Source organism: Colossoma macropomum, unplaced genomic scaffold, assembly GCF_904425465.1.
Source record: "Colossoma macropomum unplaced genomic scaffold, Colossoma_macropomum, whole genome shotgun sequence".
NCBI classification, from domain to species: Eukaryota; Metazoa; Chordata; class Actinopteri; order Characiformes; family Serrasalmidae; genus Colossoma; species Colossoma macropomum.
Window position 1 is genome coordinate 1,509,792 of NW_023494793.1, and position 27,680 is coordinate 1,537,471.

The 27,680-nt window shown below is 41.0% G+C and overlaps 1 protein-coding gene across 1 annotated transcript in view; it reads right to left on the reverse strand.

The window, feature by feature from the left end:
* Positions 1-5,633: 5,633 nt before the first annotated feature.
* LOC118814016 (glutathione hydrolase 5 proenzyme-like) overlaps positions 5,634-27,680 on the reverse strand; it is a 50,164-nt gene continuing 28,117 nt past the window's right edge. Inside the window, 11 exon segments of the mRNA XM_036579687.1 lie at positions 5,634-6,247; positions 6,336-6,446; positions 6,636-6,748; positions 10,489-10,580; positions 11,687-11,871; positions 13,034-13,164; positions 13,281-13,427; positions 15,749-15,909; positions 16,613-16,787; positions 21,278-21,364; positions 22,005-22,151. Of these exon segments, the coding sequence (XP_036435580.1) occupies positions 6,101-6,247; positions 6,336-6,446; positions 6,636-6,748; positions 10,489-10,580; positions 11,687-11,871; positions 13,034-13,164; positions 13,281-13,427; positions 15,749-15,909; positions 16,613-16,787; positions 21,278-21,364; positions 22,005-22,151 (1,496 nt within the window). The 3' untranslated portion in view covers positions 5,634-6,100.

The window sequence follows — 27,680 nt, forward strand, 5'->3', positions numbered from 1 at the left end:
AGCTGCACCCTCCAGCCAATGATGGCATTCCTCAAGGGCTAGTTTAATGGCCAACAATTCACAATCACCGATTTCTTGAGTGGACCAGGAAATTTGGGGGTCATGTTGCTGGAGCCGAGAAAGACCTAATATTAGGGAGAAATTGGATTAGTCTAATAACAAAATGGGTAACTGTTCCTTGTGGAGACAGATAGCTTCTAATTGAAGGGGTTCCATGATGGAGATGGGGTCCAGTCTGAGGTAGGAGCTGAAGTTCGAGCTGGAACTGGAACAGGGACTGGAGGTGGAGTTGAGACTAGAACAGAAGCTGGAGTTTACATAGGTGCGAGGATAACTCTTGTGCATAGGCTGTTTTTGCAAGAGTTGGTCTAGACAGATTAATGAGTTGGTCCAAATTCAAATTATCAGGTTTACTCACTGGGAAAACTGAATTAACACTGACTGGAATGGTCTCTGTAGGAGAGACTGGGACAGATAAAGAGGAAGGTGAGCAAACAGAGGTTATGCAGTTGAGATGAAGTGTCCTTTAGGAGCTGAGTGAGCTGGGCTTGCTGTCCAGCTTGCTGTTGTGTGAGGTTCCCAACTGACTGAGTAACCCCTGAAGGGAGGCAAAAATGTCTGCCAGTATAGTGAGATCATTTTACTTAATAAAATGACTTAAAACAAATTAATGTCTAGAAATAACCTAGACAATCTTATAAGAGCACAACCTCAATCCCAAAATGGGAAATATTAAATATATTGCCTAGATTTAAGATCATTTCACTTCACAAGATATATTATTTTGTGAAGTGAAAATAATGGGGTGGGGTGTGGGTGGAGAGGGGTCAGAGGAAAAGTCTACTCAGGCTTTAGCAGAGCTCAGTAACAATGAGATTCATAAATGATCATCACATTGGTTGGTTCAGGCTTTAAAAGGAACCTTAGTTTTTGTAAAGAAGCCTTTTTTAGTTGTTCTTTAGAGCGTGTCTTTACATGTTCTGTGCTAATTGTAAAATAGTTAAACAAAATTTGATGGGGTTTCTTTGAAACAGTATATTGTAGTGGGAGAATGCAAAAGCACTAGTGATTCTATTAGCCAATCAGCAGCCAGCACCCTGTTCTTATGACTCATCACAGGCTGCAGAACTAAACCCGTTAGCATAGTTCGGGTGCTGGGGCTAGACAGTCTGTTCTTGTATGTTTAAAAAGCAAAGCCTTCACTAAAGTGTCTAATCGATACCCCCTTTGTCTGTGAACTTCCTACCCAGGCCTGTCCCCTCACAGTCTCTCAGGAAAGGACAGTTTCCAAGCACCAGGGCAGCACAGAAAATGAGGTGAGCAAGCTGCTATATACATCAGGGACCAAATAAGCTGGCAAATTCAAAAGGAGCAGGCTAGTAAAGTTAACCTGCGGACCGCGACGGGCTAGTACATAGAGACTCCCCATGCACCACAGCTCTTTGTAGTGGCACATGTGTACAGCAGAAAGCAAAAAACAAGTTTAAAATGACTTTAAACGAGTGGCACAGAGGCAGTCTTGGACAAGTGCAGAGAGAGTAAACAGGCTGCATTAGCAACTGAGAGGGCCTGGTGTCCATTTTGTTTGTTCCTTGCCAGAGCGTTATAGAGAAGATTATGTTTTCCTGACAGAAAGGTCAAATCAGCGGTATGGTCAGATTTAACCACATAACACTGCATGTCAAAGCTTGAGTGAGTTATCAAAAGCTATCACCTGAATTTGCGTAAGAAGTGTGTCAGCTGGTCACTCTGGCATATCCAGGAGTGAATTTGAAGAGCAGTTGGTTGCTGATGCATTTTTAAGGGTGCTCCTCAGCCAACTAATCGCATGTGAGGTGATGAATAAAGACCCCCACACACACTTATGGCCCACAAGTATAACTTCAGGGCTATGCTAGGCTGAGATGTAGATGCACAGGGCCACAGACCATGAACTGTGCAACTGTACACCAGCTGAATAAAATAGAGCAGCTACAAGTTGCCATTGTGTCCTTAGCTCGTAATGGGACTGCTGCACATGTGTCTTCCCCAAGCTTTGAACAGGGGTGGCACAACACACACCAGCTAGGCTGTTACCATCATTCTGGTTGTTCCTGATCTTGAAGCCCCTCTACAAGCAGCAAGGCTGTGTGTTTCCACTGCAGTGTGACAGGCTATTTTATACAGCAGTGTTCCCGATCCAAGCCCCAAGCTGCGAAAATCTCCAAAAACCCAGGCCTTTTTTGGGGCTCTGCAACTACTATCTCTGAGATTTGCAGTGCATAATATGAGCTTCAAAGGAAAAATACAGATTTCCAGTGTCAGCTTTCAGAAAATAGTTGCTGTGTTAACCCCAGATTGAGTGTCATCAGGAAGTGCTGAACTACCGATAAGAGAATGATGCTGGGACCCTCACTTGACTCAGCCTGCTCATGCCCAAGTCTCTTATGAGGAAAGTTATAGATTCCTGCCACAGCCCACCCTTGTCTGGTCATCTAGGGGTTGGAAAAAATGCTTTATCAAGCCCAGTAACACTTTTTCTGGCACAGAATGGGAATGGATATTCAGCTCTTTTTCTGGAAATGTTCACAAGGTCAAGCAAGCAAATCCATTGGTCTGACTGGAAGAGCTCCCTTGCAGTTGTACAAGGCTGGAGCACCCATGGATCGGGTGCATCTGGATGTTGTTGGTCCTTTCCCCCTCTCAAACTCAGGCAAGTGTATACTGGTAATCATCGATCATTTACCTGGTGGGTTGAGGTGTATCCCATCCCAGAGCAGACAGCAGAGATTATGGCTTGTAAGATTGTGTTTGGGTTCATTGCCTGATTTGGCTCTCCTCTTTAAATTCATACTGATCAAGGCAAAAAAATTTGAGAACGTAAACTCCATTCATGATGGAGGGATACATGCAGGGTGCTGTGAGGCAAAATAGTCCCCAAAGAAAACGTATATTTCAGATTTTCCACTATTTTCCATCATCAACATTCCATATAAACTCAGAAGACTCGTGTAGGTTCACTGGTGGTTCTGGATAGTAAATAAAATGTCTATATTTGTGCTGTAGTCATGGCGACCCCTGGTTCCTATGACCATCACTGTAAAGAAATCTGAACCATTTCACACCAAACCACTCTGAATCACATCTCAATCACTGAATTATGTATACATTTTGAAAAATGAGTGGTATTCCCCTTTAAGTTTCCAAATAGTACTACAATATGTACTGTTCAGAAACTGAGCTCTTGTTCTAAATGATCTGAGCAGCTGAACAGTCTCACATCTTAAAGACTCAGGGAACCTAAATCTGTTTTCTTTCTAATCAGGTTAATCTGGTTCTTGCAGAGAAACAGTAAACATGTAATAAGTTTACATTGTGAATAATGTTCCACTGACCAATAAATGACTGATGTATTTCACCATATTTCTCCCACCCCTACACAGAACAGTTTCAGAGTCACATGTCTGTAGCTGCCTGTCACCCGTTCACTCATTTATCTATACCAACTCCTAAAAAGTAAAAGCTGAATAATGATGTTAGTTCTGTAAGAGGGGCAGAGCAGGCTAGGAGTGTTGGACAGAGAACCGTCAATCACACTGCTCATAAGCCACTCCCACACAGCTCTCAGATGGGGCAGATCAGCGGTTTTTAAGCCGTGTTGTTTTGTCATATCTAGTATTTTTCATTTAATTGTGCAAAAAAGAATATGAAGTGGTTAAAGCACAACAAGCTTTACGAGCTTTTGAATCTGTATTTGAGCGTCTATTTTTCTCTAATGGGCAGTATAACATCAGTTTATTTTAAGGGACCCCCAGGAATTTAGATTCTGAGACATTCAGGGGGTCTACAAGGTTAACTAGGAGGTCCCAGACCCCCAGAACCCCCTGTATTTTCCACTTGAAATTGCCCAATAGTGCATATGCATTATTTGTTTAGGTGTGTTACCATGGCTTAGTGGAATTGTTGTACACTTGTTGACTTTTTTAAGACAAAATAAAGCTTTTCATTGGCTCATTCAAATATAATCACATATAAAGTAACATATTTGCAGGAATATCTTATGTTTTAATTGTTTTTGCTGCTTTTCCTCACATAATTAGCTCAGAGGTTCCACTAAAGTACTAAACTGTTTTATGAGTAGCTGATCATTTCAGAGTTGATCAAGACCATGTTTAGAAATAAATCTAAAAATAAAAGTAATGCTGTTCATTAATAATAGCAGTCCAGTCCACCTTTCCATGTACGCATGAAGTAATGTGTCAATGGAACATGCCAACCAGATTCAAACGCTTGCAGATGTAAAAAAACAAATGAGGCTTCACTGAAAGATTCTAAGTCCAGAGTCGTCACCAAACAGGCAGGGGTCAATTCCAAAAGGCATAGCACATACAAACAGATGTACATAACACAAGGCATACAGTCCAAAAGGGAGAGGCAAAGATGTCAAAGATGCAGGCAAAAAGGTCAAAAAACAGGAGTCAGATGATGAGGCAAACAATCCAAAGGGCAGAGCAAAAAAGCAGAGTCAAAAGAACGAAAGGCAAAGGTCAAACATAAAATACTAATTATAGATCAGTAGATCACAAAATGGATACAATACCTCACAACCATCTAAGGCTAAAGCCCGGGCTTATAAACTAAACTATACAAGTCATATGACCAACAGTACAGGTGAGCTGTATGCGCTAATTGGAGCACGATGACCCACCAGGAGTCATCTCTCAGAGGAGTCTGGGAGATCGAGTCCAGATCCACGCTGGGACTCGGTGGATGCATGACCGTCGACAGAAGCTTTTTTTTCTTACCTACTACCAATTTCAAGGGCACTCAAGCCCCCATTTTCTTTCTTTAACAAATAAAATATTTCCATATTCACACTCCATAGTATCATATTGCTAGGGTTAGTATACACTGAACAGACATTAACATTCTGACCACCTCCTTGTTTCTACGCTCATTGTCCATTTTATCAGCTCCACTTACTATATAGGTGCACTTTGTAGTTCTACAGTTACAGACTGTAGTCCATCTGTTTCTCTGATACTTTGTTAACCCCCTTTTACCCTGTTCTTCAGTGGTCAGGACCCCCATGGACCCTCACAGAGCAGGTACTATTTGGGTGGTGGATCATTCTCAGCACTGCAGTAACACTAACGTGGTGGTGGTGTGTTAGTGTTTGTTGTGCTGGTACGAGTGGATCAGACACAGCAGTGCTGATAGAGTTTTTAAACACTGTGTCCACTCACTGTCCACTCTATTAGACACTCCTACCTTGTCGGTCCACCTTGTAGATGTAAAGTCAGAGACGATAGCCCATCTGCTGCTGCACAGTTTGTGTTGGTCATCCTCTAGTCCCTCATCAGTGGTCACAGGACGCTACCCACAGGATGCTGTTGGCTGGATGTTTTTGGTTGGTGGACTATTCTCAGTCCAGCAGTGACACTGAGGTGTTTAAAACTCCAGCAGCTCTGCTGTGTCTGATCTACAAAGTGCACCTATATAGTAAGTGGAGCTGATAAAATGGAAAATGAGCGTAGAAACAAGGACATAATGTTATGCCTGATTGGCATGTATGGATAATTTATTAGGTTTGTTGCTGCAGCTTCTGTTGAAGGAAACATTACTACTAGAGTGGTTGATCCTAGTCAGACATTTATTTAATGGGAGCAAGTTAAAGTACCAGTATATTTGGCAGTGTAGTTCATCAACATTCAAGTTTATTTCATTTGCAAATGAATGACCGACTAAATCCATAGTATGTGCCTACGTCAGGAAACGTGACTCAAGTCCAAGTCATGTGACTTAAGTCCTCACCTCTGGTAGACAGGATGTTACACAAAATCATTACATTGCAAAAAAAGTCTAATTTGAGATATAAATTTAAATATTTAGGAAATTCACTTGAATAAAACCAAAGATCAAAGCCTATAGAAAACCTTCCATCTCAGACACACAAACAAGAATTTCTACAAATCTTCTACTTGTGATTTCTTGATCAGAACTTAAAAAAAAATTATGTTCCACAAAACTTTTTCAAAACACCAAATTTTACTTCCACACAACATTTTCAAAAATGCCAAAATTGAAGTACTGTGATCTTCTGCGGTAAAGAAGGAACAGATCAGTAGCCGGCAGCCTCGCCATCCTTCCGAATATCTGAATAAGCGTAGATGGTGCCTCCTCGCTTTGATATCGCGTTGACCACATTATAGAAATACTTTTTGTATTTAACTGTGTCTTTACGGTCTTTGAGGGCCTCTATGACTTCCTGAAAGAGAGAGAATTAACAGTCATCAACATTCGCATGCAAGACCTGTCTATGAAGCTGAGTGTCTCGAGGTCCACAGCTTTCTTACCTCGTCAAAGTCGGTCTCAAAGCTGAGCCTATTCTTGCCGTCCACAAACACAACAGGTTCTGCGATGGAGTGTTTCAGACTGTTTCCGAACCACAGGTAGTTCATGAGAGCCTGAATAGGTTGCAATATCAGAATAATGTCTTCAAAACAAGGCTGGAAAAATTACTTCAGAAACCACTTGTAAATATCATCACTGATCAGAAATACACCACAGCATTCAGTTCTCTAAACTTTACCACACAGTGCTGCATAAGAATTCAAAGATCAATGTAATTAACCCATTTCTGGACCCAAACTCACCATGGTCACCCCGGTGGTGATCATGGTGCCCCCTGATCCTCCAATAATAATCAAGTCATCTGTTTTTGTGGAGCGAAGGATCATGGGAGCCATGGAGGAGGGGGGACGTTCTCCTACACACAAAAGCACACAAAAAGACAATCTTTAATAGAGATGTACCGATCCCACCTTGTTGTGGCTGCTACCGAAATCAATAAGCAATACTTTAAGATTATTTAGAATTTTAAAACAGGTTCACACTATAATCCATATACAACCAATAATTCAAATACTGAATAATTTCAAATAATATGCTTTGCATAATAATAAATAAAACCAAAATGCAAATCATTTAAACCCTTAATTTAATTGAAAATAAGGCAAAGACAGCATATCAAAAGTTTAAGCTGAGAAACTTTATTATTTTTTGAAAAATATATGCCAGTTTTGAATTTCATGCCAGCAACATGTTTCAAAAAGTTTAGATAGGACAACAATAAACTGGTAAAGTTGTGTAGTGCTAAAAACACCACTGATGGAACATCTCACGACTAATTAGGTTAATTAGCAACAGGTCAGTAACATCACTGGGTATAAAGAGCATCTCAGAGAGGCTGAGTTTTCAGAAGTGAAGATGAGGAGGGGTTCACCACTCTGTGAAAGACTGCACCATCAAATAGGGCAACAATTCAAGAATAACATTTCTCAACATAAAATAGCAAAGAACTTCTGCTTTTCATCATCTACGGTACATAATATCATTAAAAGATTCAGAGAATCTGGAGAAATCTCTGTATTTAAGGGACGAGGCTGAAAACCAGTATTTGCTGGCCGTGATCTTTGGGCCCTCAGACAGCACTGCATTAAAAACAGACATGATTCTGTAGTGGAAATCGCTGCATGGGCTCAGAAACACTTCTGAAAACCACTGTCTGTGAAAACAGTTCATCAATAATTCAATAATTTTGTGATTAAGAATCAACATTGGATTGGAATGTTAAATCTGTTAACATAAATTAACATTGACACTTCATTATATTGTTATATTGATCATTAATATTGTTTTAATGATAGATCACAATCTGGGACTGTATACTGATAAATACAAGCTCAAATATATGTTAATATATGTTACAAGCTTCAAATAAAACATATGGAATATCTTTACAAGATTCAAATGGCTGTGTTCAATCTAGAATGGCCAGTAGTTCATGTTCACCAGCACTAGCTTAGTCCTAACATATTGTGGCGTTTACAAAGAAGAACACGCAGAAAATATTGAGCATACGGGCAAATTACAAAGTGACTACAGGCCAGTAGCTCTGACCTCTGTAGTCAGGAAAGTCTTTGAATGCCTGTCATACATGTGACTCACCAAGACTGATTTCTTGTATGTGCAACACACTTGGTGAAAAAGTGATTCTGAAATCTAAATCTTTCAGATTTCATTTTTCTTGTCACTTTAAAATAAATCAAAGACCTTTTTTTATACATCAAAAATTATACAGTATTATTATCTGAAGTGTAAATTTAGGGGTTAGTTTTTGGGACAGACTCCTCCCAATAGAAAGCACCCCATAAATGATGATTTTGTATATATTTAGCTTATTACTACCTCTATTAATGCCTTGGGTTTAAATAGATCAGAACACAATCCTTGTAAATATCTAAGATCTAAATACTTCATTGTTTTTTCAAAATAGTTTTTTACTGTGGGACTGCAGGCTGAACTAATTCGGTAGGAACTGAAGACGGTTTGCTGAGGAACACGTCAAAACTGAGCCACAGTGCCGCAAAAAGCGAATCACTTCTTACTGTAGACGTCTTGCAACAGTAACTGCCGACAACAGCTTTGCAACTAAGTACTAATGTTATACGGGGAGATTCACTCGAAAGAGGCCCCGCATATTCTGTAATAACTGTTATATGGAGCATCGAACAGGCTGTGATGCCCCTGCATCGGAGCGATGAGGTAGGCACTGGACGTCGTTGCAACGTTTAATCTCTCTAATGCTGGCTGATACGTTCAGAAACATGGAGCGCCGAGTCAAAATGTGTCTGGCAGAAAATAGAGATCACTTCCAGCATCGCATATAATGCAATCAACTACACACACGTCAAGCTTTGTAGTGTATTTTTTTGGTTCTGATTGCTTCATCCTAACGGGAGTTACAGCAGAATATTCAGGGCCCCTTTCGAATGAATCTCCCTGTACTTTTGTGATGTCTGAATACTCTCTTTCCTATCAATTTCATTTTTTAAAATATCTTTGTTTATGTTTTAGTTCATACTTAGAAGTACTACTATTATGTGTGTAAATACAGTTACAGTAATACAAGAAATTATAAGTATTAATGTAGAATCTTAAGAAAATGATGCAGATAAAAAACTTTAAAATCTATCCTGAGCAATACAGGCAGCCAGTGCAGCTCTTTTAAAGCGGGACTGATCTGATCTCTTGGTTTTGTTTTTGTTAGGATGCTGATGCGTTTCATACGAGTTGTAAAGGATGTGTTGTTTTCTTAAGAAGTCCAGTAAGAAGATCATTACAGTGATCAACTCTGCTGTAACAAATGCATCAACAAGTTTCTCTGCGTCACTCTGAGAGAGAAAAGGCTGAACTTTACTGATTTTCTCACATGATAAAAAGCTGCTTTAGTGACTGTGTTTACATGCAGATCAAGAGTCAGAGTCTAAGATCACCCAGGTTTCTACTGCAGGTTTGGATTATGAAGATAAAGAGCTGAGTTTCTCATAAATCAGCTTTCTCTGAGTTTTGGTACCAACAATCAGTATTTCAGTTTTTTGTGATTTTAATTGTAAATTTTTTCTGACATCCACTGAAAAATATCTGACACACAGCTGGTCAGTCTGTCTACAGAGTACTGAACAGCAGAAGCAATAGAAATGTATAATTGTGTATTAGCATGCATGCTAGCAACTACAGAATGAAAGTTTTTAATATTTCTATGCTTATTCAAGAGAAAAATTCAGATTTCTTTGACTACACAATCATTTTTTATTGTATTTGTATGTGTGTATGTGCAGAAAAATGTAGCGTAGTTTGATATCCATACTAATAAGCTTGATAGCAATCAAGACTTTCAACCAATCTTGGTACCAATGAAGGCATAAACTGATAGAATAACATCACCATGTGTTAGTACTTGGTAATGTAATGAAACTAAGATTTTAGAGATACACACAGCTAGTAGTTAAGTGTGTCTTTGATGTGTCTTCCCATCCAAAACAGGATGTAAAGGGTATTCCCTGTAACAGAGGTCACTAATAGGCAGACCACGGTCTGAGTCCGGACCCAGACGCTGTCCTATGCGGATCTGGACCTATAACCGGTAAACTGTGGAGAATTATTTAATTTCGACGAGGTGGTCCTGTTTTAATCAGCGTAGCTTTTCTAGCCTTCACAGTACCAGTTTAGCAACCCGGGAGAGTCACAGACCAATCACATGCGTTGTAAATATCACACGTGACGCTACTCAGCCAATCAGATCTGTGCATTATGTTGAGCACTCGAGTGATGCACACACAGGGGAGGGACGAGGCGAGACAGTTGGAGAAAAAAGTGAGCCAGATTATTTTACATGCTGTGCTCTAAAAAGAGAAAACTGACAATTATTGTTGAAATGTTACTGAATTGTACTTTATTTGATTTGACATTCAGTTGTTGACTGTATAAGATGTTGATATACCTACTAGGCTACTTCAGTAAACAGTATATGACACTGAATCATAATGCAAGTTAGACATTATGATGTTCTGGACCTTTGTTTGTGGAAATTTTCTTTAACTGGACCTTAATGAATTTTAATTAAAGACCTCTGCCCTATAAAATACCTGTAGACAAGCGACTCACCAGTTTGAATCTTGTCTGCTCTGTCACAAAAATCTGCAAGTTGATTGTTAAAGATGACGCCTGTCTGGGGTGAAAACTCTCCACATCCAAACCTGACACGAAAGGTAATAATGGTTAGTAATCATCAGAGCCTTGTCCTTAATACAAACTCATTTCCAAAAAAGTTTGGCTGCTGTGCAAATTGTAAATAAAAACAGAACACAATGATGTGAAATCTATTTAAACTCTACTGTTGAAACAGAGTTTTTTGAAAAATATATGCCCATTTTGAATTTGAACATGTTTAAACATGTTCCAAAAAGTTGGGACAGGGTGAACAAAAGACTGGAAAAGTTATGTAATGCTAAAAAAATTCTGATGGAACATCTTACAACAATTAAGGTTAACTGGCAACAGGTCAGTAACATGATTGTGTATAAAAGAGCATCTCAGAGAGGCGGAGTCTTTCAGAAGTAAAGATGAGGAGGGGTTCACCACTCTGCGAAAGACTGCACGGATTCAGAAAATCTGAAGAAATTTCTGCAAGGGACAAGACCAAAAACCAGTATTTGCTGGCCGTGATCTTTGGGCCCTCAGACAGCACTGCATTAAAAACAGACATGATTCTGTAGTGGAAATCACTGCATGGGCTCAGAAACACTTCTGAAAACCACTGTCTGTGAACACAGTTCATCACTGCATCCACAAATGCAAGATAAAGCTTCAAAATGCAAGAAGAAACCAAATATAAACAGGATCCAGAAACACCGCCGCCTTCTCTGGGCCCGAGTTCACTTAAAATGGAGTGTCCTGTGGTCTGACAAATAAAAATTTAGTATTCTTTTTGGAAATCATGGACATTGCACATCCTCAGTTCAAAAACACTTACAGAGTGCTGTTAAAGAAGAGGTGATGAAACACAGTGGTAAACAGGCCCCCGTCCCAACTTTTTAAAACATGTTGCTGGCATCAAATTCAAAATGGGCATATATGTTTCAAAAGACAATAAGATTTCTTAGTTTCAACATTTAAGTTGTTTTTGTACTATTTTCAATGAAATATAGGGTTTAAATGATTAGTACATCATTGCATTCTGTTTTAATTTACATTTTGCACAGCGTCCCAACTGTTTTGGAAACAGGGTTGTATTTTAATTCCTACTTTGCCTTGATTGCACATTGCTGAGCATTATGGCTAAAGTGAGAGTAGATCTGCTCACAAGTAGTTGATGGAGCTTGTGACGGACACAGCCATGCCATCCTCGTCCAGCACAGACACATGAGAGGTGCCCTGTGTGTCCACTTCAGGAGTGACGTTGTAGTACTGATTATCGTGGGTTTGGTCATCTGTGATCATCTTCCTAATGCGGTCAGCAAACTCCTTTTCAGTTATAGCATATGCCTTCTGTTCAACACACACAGAGGCACACAAGCTGGTGACAGTGTCCAGCACTGAGGACGGGTTTAAATGTCCATTAATATCTACTATTATCGTATACACTGATCAGGCATAACGTTATGACCACCTCCTTGTTTCTGCACTCATTGTCCATTTTATCAGCTCCACTTACTATATAGGTGCACTTTGTAGTTCTACAGTTACAGACTGTAGTCCATCTGTTTCTCTGATACTTTGTTAGCCCCCTTTTACCCTGTTCTTCAGTGGTCAGGACCCCCATGGACCCTCACAGAGCAGGTACTATTTGGGTGGTGGATCATTCTCAGCACTGCAGTAACACTGACGTGATGTTAGTGTGTGTTGCACTGGTCTGAGTGGATCAGACACAGCAGTGCTGCTGGGTTTTTAAACACCTCAGTGTCACTGCTGGACTGAGAATAGTCCACCAACCAAAAATATCCAGCCAACAGCGTCCTGTGACCACTGATGAAGGACTAGAGGATGACCAACACAAACTGTGCAGCAGCGGATGAGCTATCGTCTCTGACTTTACATCTACAAGGTGGACTGACAGGGTAGGAGTCTCTAATAGAGTGGACAGTGAGTGGACACAGTGTTTAAAAACTCCAGCAGCACTGCTGTGTCTGATCCACTCGTACCAGCACAACACACACTAACACACCACCACCACGTCAGTGTTACTGCAGTGCTGAGAATGATCCACCACCCAAATAGTACCTGTGAGGGTCCATGGGGGTCCTGACCACTGAAGAACAGGGTAAAAGGGGGCTAACAAAGTATCAGAGAAACAGATGGACTACAGTCTGTAACTGTAGAACTACAAAGTGCACCTATATAGTAAGTGGAGCTGATAAAATGGACAATGAGTGCAGAAACAAGGAGGTGGTCATATGTTATGCCTGATCGGTGTATATTGAGGAATGCCAATCAAAACCACTTATCTTGATATTTTCTGGCTGATTTTATGCCGCTTAAAACATTTATGACTAACAGACAATTTGAGGCCATTTTTACTTCTTCTGGGGAGCTATAAAGTAAAACCAGAGAATGCCCCCCCAAACCATAAATCTAGTGACACAATTCTGCTAAGCACATTACCATATTGTTCTGTGTGTAAACAATTCAGGCATCTCATCCAAGGACCTACTGTTATATTGTTGAATCTGGGGTCTTTCATTAACTTCCTCTGTGCATTAGCAAATTTACAGGCCTCTACGTAGCGATGGTAGGTCAGCACACGCTCTTTTCTTTCTAAAGAGGCTGGATTTAGGTTGTAGCCTGGAGAACACACAGAACATCACCGTGACAATACTTCAGACAAAATAGAACTGTCTGGTGAAAATCATCAGTCCATCAACTGAAAATCAGATCAGTTAGTAACACAGTTCTCTCACCTTCCATAACATTGAGGATGAAGCTGACCACTGAGGCCCCTGAAGGCGGAGGGGGGAAGTACATGGTATAATCGCCCAGAGACACTTTCCAGGGTTCCAACTCAGACACCTCAACTGATCTCAGATCCTCCAGAGTGATACTACCACCTTAAACACAACATAACACACAGTTTAGCACACAGGTTTGTGGAGCTGTCAGATGTAGCCTGAGAGCTGGAGAGCCGGATCAGATACTAGGGTTTGAGTTGTGCCTGAGCTGTACTACAGTTGTATAATTGCTTGAATGGCTTAAACTGCAGCAAGCTGGGACTTTTGAACCTGCAGTGAATGTGAGCAGTTATCTTCTCAATCGTGACGTGGTGATGAGCAAGGCTGAATACGTGCTGATGTTCAATGATGCTGTAACACAGGTATGTCAAACTGGGGACTTTCCAGGCCAAAGTGCTGCAGAGATCAGTGTTCACCGTCATCTAACGCTCTGAATTCAGTTCATGAAGTCTTTGATAATTAGCTGATGAGCTCAATCAGGTGTGTTTAATGAGGCAGTGAGCTGAAGTCTTCAGTGTTTTGGCCTGTGAGGACTGGAGGCTGACACGTGTGGTGTAACCGTAGATACACATACCTAGATGCCACGTTGGGTCCAGCCAGGCACGTCAACGGTGCCACCATTTTGGGGTGGTCAACATCACTGCTGGACTGCATTCAGTACCATTACAGAGCGGCAGTTTAAGAAAGATACTGTCCAAAATTACACTATTTCAGGAATATTGCTCTCAGAAAGTGGGACAGGATTATATAACGGAGGGAACGCAGTGATCCACACTCATGTCTGTGTGATGTGTATTGTCTGTGTGATGTGTGTGTGTGTGTGTGTGTGTGTGTGTGTGTGTGTAGATATGGCCGTGTGGTTGGTGAAGCACAGAGAACCTGTTGATGTGATCCTCTGGTTTTATATTAAGCTTATTTCATTTAATAGTCTATTCAGGATCTTAACTCTATTATATATTTACAATGATGGTTAAAGCTTTGTAGCTGGGTAAGTTATAGCATTCCTTAATCCATGTAGATAGTAATAATAGATTAATGTCAGCACCTTCTTACATGAAGCTGAAGTCAGTGTATTTGCCAGCTTCTTATTCAAATTTTCCCGCTCCACCTTAAGTGGTGCATCAGCCAACTTCTCAGTCAAAGTTTCCCGTTCCACCTTAAATAGTGCAGCTTCAGGCACCAAACAGTGATTACTGCACCATTTAAGGAATCCGTCATAACTGTGCAGTGTGATTTTCGTGGGCAGTGAAGCTTCAACAGCTCAGAGCGTTCGTCGTTGGTTCCACAACACTGGATGATCTCCGAAATCGCACTGAAAGAGCCGTGAGTGCAGCGACACCCAACACGCTCAATCCAGTATGGGATGAGTTTGACTATGGTGTTGATGTTGTCTGTACAGCTGGAGGAGGTTCATACTGAGACCTTGTACAATTACATAATAAATGTTATGCTCATTTAAACCATTTACAGTTTAGTTCATTGATCTGTAACGATTTACAAGGGAAAATTTTGAAGTCAGACAAGTCTTCTTGAATCACCCTGTAAAATAGATCTCTAGGAAGACGTTTGATGACAACTGATCTTGGGGGCGTATGGGAGCAAGGTAACAGTGGTGTTCGCTGCTGTGGGTGGTGGGTCATTATGGTGGTCAGTATGGTTAATTTTGTGTTAGTATGTTTCTAAACTGCAACTATATCAGTGGGTCAACGTCATTTTTTATATTAGCTTTAGTCATAATTAACACACCATGCAATGGCCTAAAAGATGACATAGTAGAAACAATAGAAACAAATAATAGTGCCGCATGTTCAAGGAATATTTTTGACTTTTAGTTTAGGTTGTTTGCTCTTCAGCATTTATTTATTGGGTTTAATTTGCTAAGGCTGTTATTGGAGATGGTGAGGCTAGACAGCACCCCTGTGTGTGTGTGTGATAGAAAGAGACGTGAGCTGAGTCAGAGAACGAGCTGTTAGGCAGAGAAAAGCTTTGCTTATGTATGGCGTAGCTGCGGCCGACAACAGCTGATTAATAAAGCACCATGATACTCTTTTAATAGTGGTGAACACTGCAGTAGCTTTAAACTGTAGCTTTTAGTGCTATTAAAGGAGACACAGCTGATGCACAAGTCTTTGTGCTTTATTAATCAGCTGTAGTTGGCCACAGCTATGCCGTAGCCTAAGCTCTCAACTAACATCTGCTCTCCCTCAGCGCTCAGCTCCAACTGACCCAGTTCTTTCTGAACTACGCATAACACAGGCAGGTCCCTCCCTTCAGAATAAGAGTCCTTAGCAGAATAACCCGGTAAATAAACAATGCAGAGCACAGACATGCTTGAACACGCTACAATACTATACAGATATGTGTGGGGCACCCTTTGCAAAGTAAAGCAGAATGACTGATCTAAACCCAAGGTTTATCACCTGCTCGCTGCATATCACAGAGAAGCTTTTCGGCTGTTTCTCCTGTGTAGAATTCATCTGCTCCGTTCTCTGCTATCTCCTCCAGGGTATCGGCAAGTTCCTCAAATTTCATAGTGTCCCCTTCCTTCAGCATCCTTCCCTTTTCGTCCTCGAACAACTGACTGAGAAAAAGATACAAAGGGGGAGAGAAACGTCACAGGCCTGATTACTGGAGTTGGACTTTTTCTGAGTGACCTACGGTCTGTAGGGCTGTTGTAATACTAATGTAGTATAATAAACACAGGACATACATTCTGTGTTTCCTAAGAAGATCACATGAGAAAAAACAACACAATTACAATTACTGATTGAGCATATCTGTAACTACTTTGTTTTAGAAGAATCTTGTGTATTTTTGTGATTCAACGTATCCTAATTGCGTAAATGTCAAATCTTCTTGCTGAAGTTTGTGTGTTATGACAACATACATGTTCATATATATGGAAATACACCGATCAGGCATAACATTCTGACCACCTCCTTGTTTCTACACTCATTATCCATTTTATCAGCTCCACTTACTATATAGGTGCACTTTGTAGTTCTACAGTTACAGACTGTAGTCCATCTGTTTCTCTGATACTTTGTTAGCCCCTTTTACCCTGTTCTTCAGGGGTCAGGACCCCCATGGACCCTCACAGAGTAGGTACTATTTGGGTGGTGGGTCATTCTCAGCACTGCAGTAACACTGGCGTGGTGGTGGTGTGTTAGTGTGTGTTGTGCTGGTACGAGTGGATCAGACACAGCAGTGCTGTGAGTTTTTATGTGCTCCTGTTTGTGAGTATGTGAGTGTATAATTTAATGTCTTTGTGAAATACCGTGCACCGCGATTTTCTGATGACATGTAGATAACGCGCAACTATTTTGGACATTTTGACCCCCTCTCTGGCCAGGCGGATGGTGGGCTGAAACAGACGGGACCATGGCAGACGACCGTACAGCCTGTGAACACGCTCATAACCACGGATCTCACCGGGAACACCCATCCAAACAATACCTCCTACAGAGAGAAAGAGAGAGCGTTCTGTAAATCACAGGGTGGTGAGCACATGTATGTTGTGAGACTAAATCTCAGGTGCCAGCATGCAAAGCCATGTCTGAGTGAGTTAAGAGCTTCAGAGTCTTATCATTGTTTATAATCCATGTTTATTTTAATAATGTAAAGTGTAGAGCTGACATGACGTTTGGCTGTTGTTCAAAATAGCCACATTATGGAACGTGACACTTTCTTAAATAGATTATTAGCGTTTTATTGGTGGGATTTCCAGATTACAGGTTACTGACAGTCAGTACTGCATCAGAAGAGGCACCACGATCGATCTCATAAAAACCAGCCTTGCTGAAGTGGAAAAGGAAGAAGAGCTGGGGTAATATAAACAACCAAGACAGCACTTGTACAGTCTGAGTGCAAAGGGGCAGGGGCTCAAGCCCCCTTCGGGTCTATCTGTGTGCCTGGCTTGTATGCTTTTTGTTTATTGTCCTGCTAGTAGGTGTGAAAGGGTTATTCTCATGACCATGACAAACACTGGGACTCAACTTTATTTTGGTCATTTTAATGTTTTAACGTTTTCTTTTTTGGATGTACAAACAACATGCCTAGTATGCCTAGTTGAATAATAAAAAATAAAACTTAATTATATAAATATTTCTTGTCTGTGTGTAACAGTGGCAGATGGAACCAGACGCTCACAGCAAAGGCTTGAATTAAGGTCTTTAATAACAAAAGAGGTCATCCAAAATCCAAAAATCCAAAGCAGAAAGCTGAAAACCAGAACACCAAAACAGAACAAAAGGGAACAGCCGAAATCAAAGTCGTGAACAGAAAACAGGTCATACACAGGTCAGCCAACAGATACACAAGAGAAACGCTCAGTAGGGACATGGGTGATGAAAGTTGTCTTAGCCTAAAGCCTGGGCTTATATACTGAACTAAATGACAAGGTAATATGGAAGAGGTGTGAGTGCAAATCAGAAGTCCGGAAAAGACGAGCGCTGATAGGTGGATCTGTGAGAGTCTGTAGTCATGTCAGAGCCGGTTTATGAGGAGCCTGGCCACTTCGTATCCCCCCGTTATATCAAAAAACAGGACTGCTAAACAGCAGAGGGCGCCTGCGAGTCCTCAATGAATGGGAGTAAATGGAGCTCAACTGCTGCTTGTAGGGGCAGGAGTGGAGGTATGTGAGTCATGCAAGCCGCCCAGACTTGAGACCACTGCCAGCATTCTGAAAGTGCCGAGTCAGGGCAGAGAGAGTGTCAGTAGCCAGGGAAGTCACCCAGGCCAGAGCAGCAGATAAAATGAAAATGGATTTCAGTTGAATGTTGGTTGGACTGCGTTGAAGGATGGCAGACGGCCGAGAAGAAATCAGGAGAGAAGAGTCGAGGTCTGTGGCTCTGATTCGTAGCAGTGCTGGCGTCTCATGGCTGATGGTAAAAAAAAAAAAACTTTACAGTTGCTGGCTTGTCACTTACTTAACGTTCTGGAGTCTGGGGGCGTTCTCTCGATTTCTTAAACTCTCCTTTAAAGGCTCTTCATATAACATGATCCTCATATGTTTCATATCTAAATGCTCCGTTATCTTCATCACTACTTTCCAAAACTGCTGCAGCAGCTTCAGCTGTAAACTCTCTGCACGCCGTTTCACATGAGTCTCCGATGTGGACTGAATGAAGAATGAAGGGTTTCCGGCGTGATGGTCAGTGCTTAGTGATTTCCTGAGTGTCCGTCGGTCAGTTTCACACAGAATGTAGATGGACACACGAATCCACCAGTTCCACACGGTGAGAGGGAGATGGCGTGTATCTCAGCCCCTCTTCATAGGCTCATAACTCCGGATGTGAGTCTCGTATGATCTCGTGATAAGATGGAATGGAAAGGGCGACTCTACAGATTCAGGAAGTGTTTGAACCGTATTTCTGCGCCGTATTACTGCAAAGATAGAAAAAGATATATGGACACATCGAATTTGATGCATGGATGGACCCCAGAGGGCTAAAATGCATTAACAAAGACAAATTTACTCTTCGATCTCAGCTTAAAATCTCAGGGACTCCATCAGTTTCTCTGTCTTTATCGCTCTCTCTGTCAGCTTAAGCCTCAAAACTAAGGCTTGGAGACAGGTACAGTTTTAATATAGCAAAATCACAGTCTCTTGTACGGGCAGGGTCAATTCTGGGTAATCACATACAGATCCCTCACAGCAGAAACACAAATCAAAACGTAGAAACCAGAATACAAAGCAAAAGACCAGAACCAGGAAAGCAGATCCAGAAACAGAACGCTTAGAATTGCTTAGCTTGACTAGAACAAGACTTTGCAAAGAACAAAGTCTAGACCATGTGGTTATACACAAAATGGCCACTACTGAAGGTCAGATGACATAACTACTCTAGAATTCAGGAGAAAGTGAACTCTGTAGGCGAGGAGGAGAAACGTGTGGACACTCTCTCTTTCTCTTTCTCCCTCTCTCCCTCTCTCTCTCTCTCTCTCTCTCTCTGCATTAGTGTGTGTCTTTAACTGTGTTCAAGGCCGCTTAGCTGTTTAAGTGTTAAGTAAAGATAATTGTCTGATTCTGTATGAAGTAATCATGTAAACCATATTTTTAAAGGAAAATGCTACAAAGACAACATTTCAAATGTTGAAACTGAGAAATTGTATTGTTTTTTGAAAAATATATGCCCATTTTGAATTTGCTGCCAGCAACACGTTCCAAAAAGTTGCAGTGGGTGCATGTTTACCACTGTGTTTCGTCACCTCTTCTTTTAACAACACTCAGTTCCCAAACACCTTTAACACAGCGTTTGGGAACTGAGGAGACACTGCTGTAGTTCTGAAAGTGAAATGTTTTGCATTCTTGTTTGATACAGGATTTCAGCTGCTCAACAAATGTATTTTTCATTTTATAATGTGCCAAATCACGCAGAATGTGATTTTACATTGTCTTGCTGAAATAATCAAGGCCTTCCCTGAAAAAGACGTTGTCTGGATGCAGCATATGTTGTCAAAACATGTATATATCGTTCAGCATTAATGGTGCCTTCACAGATGTGCGCGTCACCCATGCCATGTGCACAAATGCACCCCCTATACCATCATGAATACTGGCTTTTGAACTGTGCACTGATAACAAGCTGAGTGGTCTTTAGCCCGGAGGACACAGTGTCCATGATTTCCAAAAAGAATTTCAAATGTTGATTTATTGGACCGCAAGACGCTTTCCACTTCACCTCAATCCATTTTAAATGAGCTCGGGCCCAGAGAAGGTGGCAGCGTTTCTGGATCCTGTTTTTGTAAAGTTTCTTCTTTGCATTTTAGAGTTTTAACTTGCATTTGTGGCTACAGTGATGAACTGTGTTCACAGACAGTGGTTTTCAGAAGTGTTTCTGAGCCCATGCAGTGATTTCCACTACAGAATCATGTTTGTTTTTAATGCAGTGCCGTCTGAGGGCCCAAAGATCACGGCCAGCAAGTTATTCTTGAATTGATGGTGCAGTCTTTCACAGAGTGATGAACCCCTCCTCATCTTTACTTCTGAAAGACTCCGCCTCTGTGAGATGATCTTTATACAAAATCATGTTACTGACCTGTTGCCAATCAACTACCAGGTGTTTTTTCAGCATTACACATCTTTACCAGCTTTTTGTTGCCCCGTCCCAACTTTTTTGGAACACGTTGCTGGCATTAAATTCAAAATGAGCAAATATTTTTCAAGAACAATAAAATTTCTCAGTTTCAACATGTGATATGTTGTCTTTGTACTATTTTCAATTAAATATAGGGTTGAAATGATTTGCACATCATTGTATTTTGTTTTTATTTACATTTTGCACAGCGTCCCAACTTTATTGGAAATGTTTTTTTTTTTAAACCTCATACAAATACACTTAATTAAACAGCAAAACTATGCACAGCCTTTCAGGGATTTTTTTACTTTGTAGGAAGCAGATAAATTAGAAAGACTCAGATAATCTTCTGACCATGAATTGCATGTAGTTTAATGCAAAACTTGTGCTTTACATGGCACACAGAAAGAAACTGATCAGTCAGCTCAGATTTTATTCTCATGTAACATGTTTGCCGTTAGTTTTGTTTGTGCAAATATTTTCAATGATATCATCAAGTCAATTCAGAAGTATTTTCAGACTGTAGTTTTTCAATAAACACATTTTTTACTGCTACTTGAGTAATTTCCTTTATTAATATTTCTACTTGTTCTCAGGTAAATCATCACTACAGTACCAGTACTCGTACTTAAGTAAGGATTTTCAGTACTTTTTCCTTCCCTTATAAAAATTTCCACCACTGTACAAATAACACAAAAACAGAAATACGACAGGAATCTGACCGCTTTCTAAATGCACTTTACCTGAGCACTTACAAATAGTGAGAAGGCATGTGTGTGCATGCCTTAACACGGTAGGTCGTACAAAGCAGTAAGCATGTTTATCCAGTAAATCCAGTGACAGGCAGTGATAACAGATTCTGTGTTTTACCTGTTTCACTGCACGGGCAATCTGATAAAAGGTCTTCTTTGACAGCCTTTGGAACCGTCTCTCTGGAGTTGATGATCTTCACCGAACCTAGAAATGTGTAAAAATAATATTATCTGATCAAACTTTCACTGGTGGAAAGATTCCTGCAGATGTGAGTCCTCCTTACCGTTTTTTGACATTATAGTGAAAACAGATCCTCCTCCGATGCCCGTGCTCTGTGGGTTTACGACTGAAGTACATAACAGGGCAGCTATTGCAGCGTCAGCCGCCGAGCCGCCTTCCTTTAGAATGTCTCTGAGAAACCGAAAGCAAGACACACTTAGTGACCTTCTCCTTTAAGATAATGACAAAACCTTAATAAACTGGACTATGAAAATCCCATTATCTTTGTATTAATTTGGAAAAATAAATCACTGTGTATTTTTGTCCAGAATTTGAATTTGCCACTGAGTTGATTGTTGTTTTCACTATATTGCAGATACCAAGCAGATATAATTGCAAACAAGATTAATAAAACCAGAGCAACATTTTGTGAATTTATAGGTTCAGCAACACTCACCGTCCGACTTCTGAGCAGATTTTTGAATCAGCAGCAACCACAGCTTTATATGGGCGGAGAACAATAACAATCACAGCAATACAAATACATATCAACAGACTGAAGGTGAAGAAAATACATATTTTTTTCCAGTTGGCCATGTGTGGGTCTGGGAGTCAAGCCTTAAACCTGCCACTAAAGCAGCAACACATTCAGCTATGTAGCCACCCACATGAAACACCTCCTTCTTCCTCTTCTCAGAGCTGGGCAGGTTGGATTGGTCCTGTCCAACTGGCAGTCCTTCAGGTTGGATTGGCCTTTTTTCTGTCAGATCTTCTGAGAGCACAGAATTATGTGCTTTGATTTTTTTATACTTCCAGTTCCCTCCAAGAGTATGGTCAGGTTTCTGTGAACATTTAGGTATCAACATCAGTCTCACCTCTGGGTATCATTCACAGTCGAACAGTCAATGCGAACGAGTGAATCAAGATTTAGGAAATTTTTTTTGGCCATTTTGTAGTAGTAACCCCACTGACTGGTCCCAGTATCTAATCACAAAAACTATTTGATTTAGTTCTGCAACTCAAGTAACTCCCTTTCAGTGTGTGCTGTGTGATATCAGCTTCCCTTGGCACCTTGCACTACTACCCCTTCTGACATCCCGGCTGTTGACGATGGGACGAGACGCCGTGAAGAGGTATGGGAACAAATCCACTGCAACATCGAGGTGGCCATCGGGCGTGCTAAAGAGCAAGTGGACAAGTGTCATGGCGGAGACCCCCTCCTTTCAGCCTGAGGACCAGGTCTCTATGTCCACATGGGACCTCAGGTTTGGGGAGGGTAGCCATAAGTTACAGCCCAAATACATTGGTCTGTTCCAAGTGATGAAAAAGATCAACGATGTGACTTACAGATCTGCCAGCTCATTTCCGAATCTCACCTTCTTTTCATGTTTCCCTCCTTAAGCCTGTGGTCGCAGGGCCCCTGGAGAAGGCGTCACCTGACGGAGTTTCCACCGGAACATCCTCAGCCTGCAACTACATTCCACTACCCATTCAGTCACAAACTACCCGGTGCCTTTGTGTCTCCTAATGGGGTTCGGCGAAGCATCGTCACAAACCGCTGGAGGTGGAGGGCACACCGATCTACGGTGTCTGTCAGGTGCTGGACTCGTGGCGGCGTGGAGGGAATCTCCAGTATCTAATCTACTGGAAAGAATACGAACCAGAGGAGAGGAGCTGGGTGCCAGCTAAGGACATCCTGGACTCTGGGTTGGTTACACAGCACAGTAACACCTCACAGCTCCATATCAATAACAATCAGCACAGTAACGCTCACAGCACTGTAAAACCCCACAGCTCTACATCAGTAACGCTCACAGCACTGTAAAACCCCACAGCTCTACATCAGTAACGCTCACAGCACCGTAAAACCCCACAGCTCTACATCAGTAATGCTCACAGCACCGTAAAACCTCACAGCTCTACATCAGTAACACTCACAGCACAGTAAAACCCCACAGCTCTACATCAGTAATGCTCACAGCACAGTAAAACCCCACAGCTCTACATCAGTAACGCTCACAGCACCGTAAAACCTCACAGCTCTACATCAGTAACGCTCACAGCACAGTAAAACCCCACAGCTCTACATCGGTAACGCTCACAGCACAGTAAAACCCCACAGCTCTACATCGGTAACGCTCACAGCACCGTAAAACCTCACAGCTCTACATCGGTAACGCTCACAGCACCGTAAAACCCCACAGCTCTACATCGGTAACGCTCACAGCACCGTTAAACCTCACAGCTCTACATCGGTAACGCTCACAGCACCGTTAAACCTCACAGCTCTACATCGGTAACGCTCACAGCACCGTTAAACCTCACAGCTCTACATCGGTAACGCTCACAGCACCGTTAAACCTCACAGCTCTACATCAGTAACGCTCACAGCACCGTAAAACCCCACAGCTCTACATCAGTAACGCTCACAGCACCGTAAAACCCCACAGCTCTACATCGGTAACGCTCACAGCACCATAAAACCCCACAGCTCTACATCGGTAACGCTCACAGCACAGTAACACCACTCAGGTATATATTAGTAAAATACAGATGAATTTTCTTTTTTTTTTTGCTTGCTTGAATGCATCATACATGAAAAAACTTATTTTCTTTACTTCTCACTCAGTGTCTGTCTTTATCAAAACTTATTATTTCTGTAGATCAAACTACAAAGATTTTCATACACTGTCACAAACCTGTTCCACTGAACTCCACCGCCTCTTATTAAACTGCTTTAATATGTTATATGATCTATTTAAACTGTTTTTAAATAGACCAATCCAAACTGATTCCTATCTGAGCTGAAGTCCTACCTACATGGTGATGATTTATAAAAAGTGGTCACTGCTGTAGTCATTTTGTTCAGAGTGGACAGTCCTTTGTGCTTATTAGTACATCCATTTATTTATATTAGGTGTGAAGTGTATTATAATATGTGACCAGATGATGCAGAGCATGTAGAGTAACATTTACAGTATTCTTTGCTAGATTATATAAACTCCTGGATTTTTTCAGATTCTATTACTTCATTTGTTCCTATACTATTAAGATATAACATTCTGTTCTGTAATGTTTTTTCTGATGTAAATAGTTTTTTGTTTTTTCATTCAGTGTAAAAAAAGTCTGTCGGTTCAACTAAAAAAAGGGATTTGCTAACAAGCAACTGAACTATTTTTGCATTTTGAAATTAAATAATTTCAATCAAAATAATTTGCAGTAAAATTTTAATTCAGATGAGCAAAATCAGTATCTCACGTAGATTTGAAACACTTCAAATGAGCTTCTGTCCTGTTCCACAGTTTCCAGAGTTGTTTGCATAATCAACCAAAGAACATAGTGTGAAACAAAACTACAGAGCAGGTAACTCTTTACCACTTCATAGATTTGTATTAAAAAGAGGATCTGCCCTAAAGCTAACAGTTGTTAATGATGATGATGATAATAATATCTTTATTAATGAAGCCCTTCTTGCTGTGAGGCGACAGCGCTACCCACCGCACCACAGAGCTGCCGATGCCCGCCTGGGCGACCAGGGTCCTCTCTGTGTGGAGTTTGCATGTTCTCCCCGTGACGGTGTGGGTTTCCTCCTACAATCCAAAGACATGCAGTCAGACCTATTGGACGTGCTGAATTGCCCCTAGGTGTGAGTGTGTGTGTGAATGTGTATGTCTGTCTGTCTGCCCTGTGATGGACTGGCGACCTGTCCAGGGTGTATCCTGCCTTCCACCCAATGACAGCTGGGATAGGCTCCAGCACCCCCTGCGACCCAGAAGTATGAGCTGTTTAGAAAATGTGTGTGTGTTGTTTATGAAACACTTTTCATACCGATGACAGCTCAGTGTGCTTTAGTCCTGCATCAGTCCTACTACAGCTATGAGGGGGTCTGGCCTTCCAGCTACAGGCAGAAGCTGCCCAGAACTCCAGCCAAAGTTCTCAGAGTTCTCCCCCTCCCTCAATCAATCTTCCCTCATACTATCACCACCATGTTGAAATCATGGTCTGAAGTTACAAAACAGGTTTTGCTGTTGGAATAACACTAGCGAGTTTATTTTTAGATGTTTTTCCGTTTTTTATAGTTGTGCAGCATGATCAGATGAGACACTTTACTCCAACCTATGTTATCCAATTATGACCCTATGAAGACATTTTACATTTCCTTTGCCATTGACATTTTTTTACCTAATTTGCAGTTGTGAAGCCAGATCCCAGCACACTCTTTTATGCCTGGAACAGTTGTTTATTTTTGGTTTCTTGATCCCATGCTCATTGTCAAGAATGGCCTTCACTTAACAGGATTCAGGATTGTGGGTTTGTACCATATGGGTCAATGGTAGACTTGTGATTGCAAGATAGACAGCCTTCAGATATGGTTCTGACTTCTGTGCCAGAACATTGAATGATGGACTATGAGCCAGCGAGCTAGGAGACCATTCAGTATATTAGAGCCAAGTTGAAAATGTTGTCTGACTGGTTGATCTGGTGCGGTGTTCTGTGTCAAAGGTGCAACGGTTCCTGTAGAACCTGTTGAATAAAGATTGCTCTTCATCCATGCTTAATGATGTGTTGTTTTTGCTTTTTAACAGTCATTTCCTTAAAGACATGCACAACCTTCATCTGCAGTGCCCACCCAAAAGTCTGCAATGGGATTTCCCATCGTGTAAGACTTTCTGCACAACCCATCCTTTTGTATGGAAACGGGTCGATTTTTGTCTTATTTGACAGTTCATCAATAGTATGTTTGTAGTTTAATGACAGCAAAGGCTTCCAAATAACTCGTTGGCATGTAAAGGTGACATCTAATTGTACTTTTGAAGATTTTGTGATGTCTGCATGTTAAGCTTTGAAAAAAAAAGTCTTTTATACATGAAAACAGCCCAAAAACATCAACCTAAAACATTTCCAAAACTAAATATGAATTCTAGATTTTCTTATTTTGGACTAGTTAAAAGATCTGTACAACCAAAAAACTTGTTGCCTTTAACGTTCAGAGTGTGAAACGCTGTTCTAGATAAACTTACTGAGTCAGAACTGTTCACAGTGGTGGTGATAGGAACCAGAGGGCCACCTCTAAAAGCTCCCTCACAGAAAGTCTCACTGATGTCTGAAACATTTTTTGTGATAGTTTTGATAGATTTTGGCCTAAAACACATATTTTAATATATTCAGGGTGGAGGGATAAATGCAGGGCAATGTAGTTCCCAATTTCAGATTTTCCACTATTTTCCATCATCAACATTCCATATAAACTCAGAAGACTCGTGTAGGTTCACTGGTGGTTCTGGATAGTAAATAAAATGTCTATATTTGTGTTGTAGTCATGGCGACCCCTGGTTCCTATCACCACCACTGTAAAGACATCTGAACCATTTCACACCAAACCACTCTGAATCGCTCTGTTTACATCTCAATCACTGAATTATGAGGAAACATTTAAAAAACACATCATCTAATCTCACCAGCAGTGGGCGGTCTGTTCACATGTATTAATGCACAGAGCAACCTGTAACAATAATAATGACTGTGATGATTATTAAGGCACAGTTTTTCATCTGTTTTCATTGAAGACTATAGATGCTGGTGTAAAACATTCTGTTATCAGAATATTATCTAGGTCAGTCCGTAACAAAAATAAAAGGAGTGTGTGTTGTGTATATTAACAGCAAAAAGAACAAAAGTGGATGTGGGAGATGGAAAAACACCAGTCACTATTATTAGGTTTAAAGATGTTTTGATCTGTTCACACAGAACACCAGCAACAGACTTCAGGGGTGACCCAGACCAACACAACAAACAAAACCCACACTAGGTCAGCAAACCCAACTACCCTATACACACGCAAATAAAGCAAAAGACAAAGTGCTAACTTACCTACCTGACTAGGCGTGCACAAAAACAAACCCCATTCCCAAAAAAAAGGCAGCCACTCACTATAACCGGTGCTCACTGACTCACTGACTCACTACAACATATTAAAAATATACACAGCTACCAGTTTTACAGGGGACAAGCTAAATCAAAGTCTAATACAAGCAAATTCAACAACAAGCAAAATATGGCAAAGGATTGAGTTTTAACAAAGTGTACAAGTGGCAAAACCGAGGGTAAGATGAGGAAGTTTCCTTCTGAGGGTCCTGGTGGTGCCTTTTAAAGCTGAAGGGAGGAGACTAACCACAAGGTGTTGGACAGCAGGATCCCAGAGTGGAAGAGTCGAGATGGAACCTGGAATGCACACACAAAATACTCAAAACCACTTCAATCAAGAGCAGTCTAAGATTAAATACTTCCCAATATTGTATTT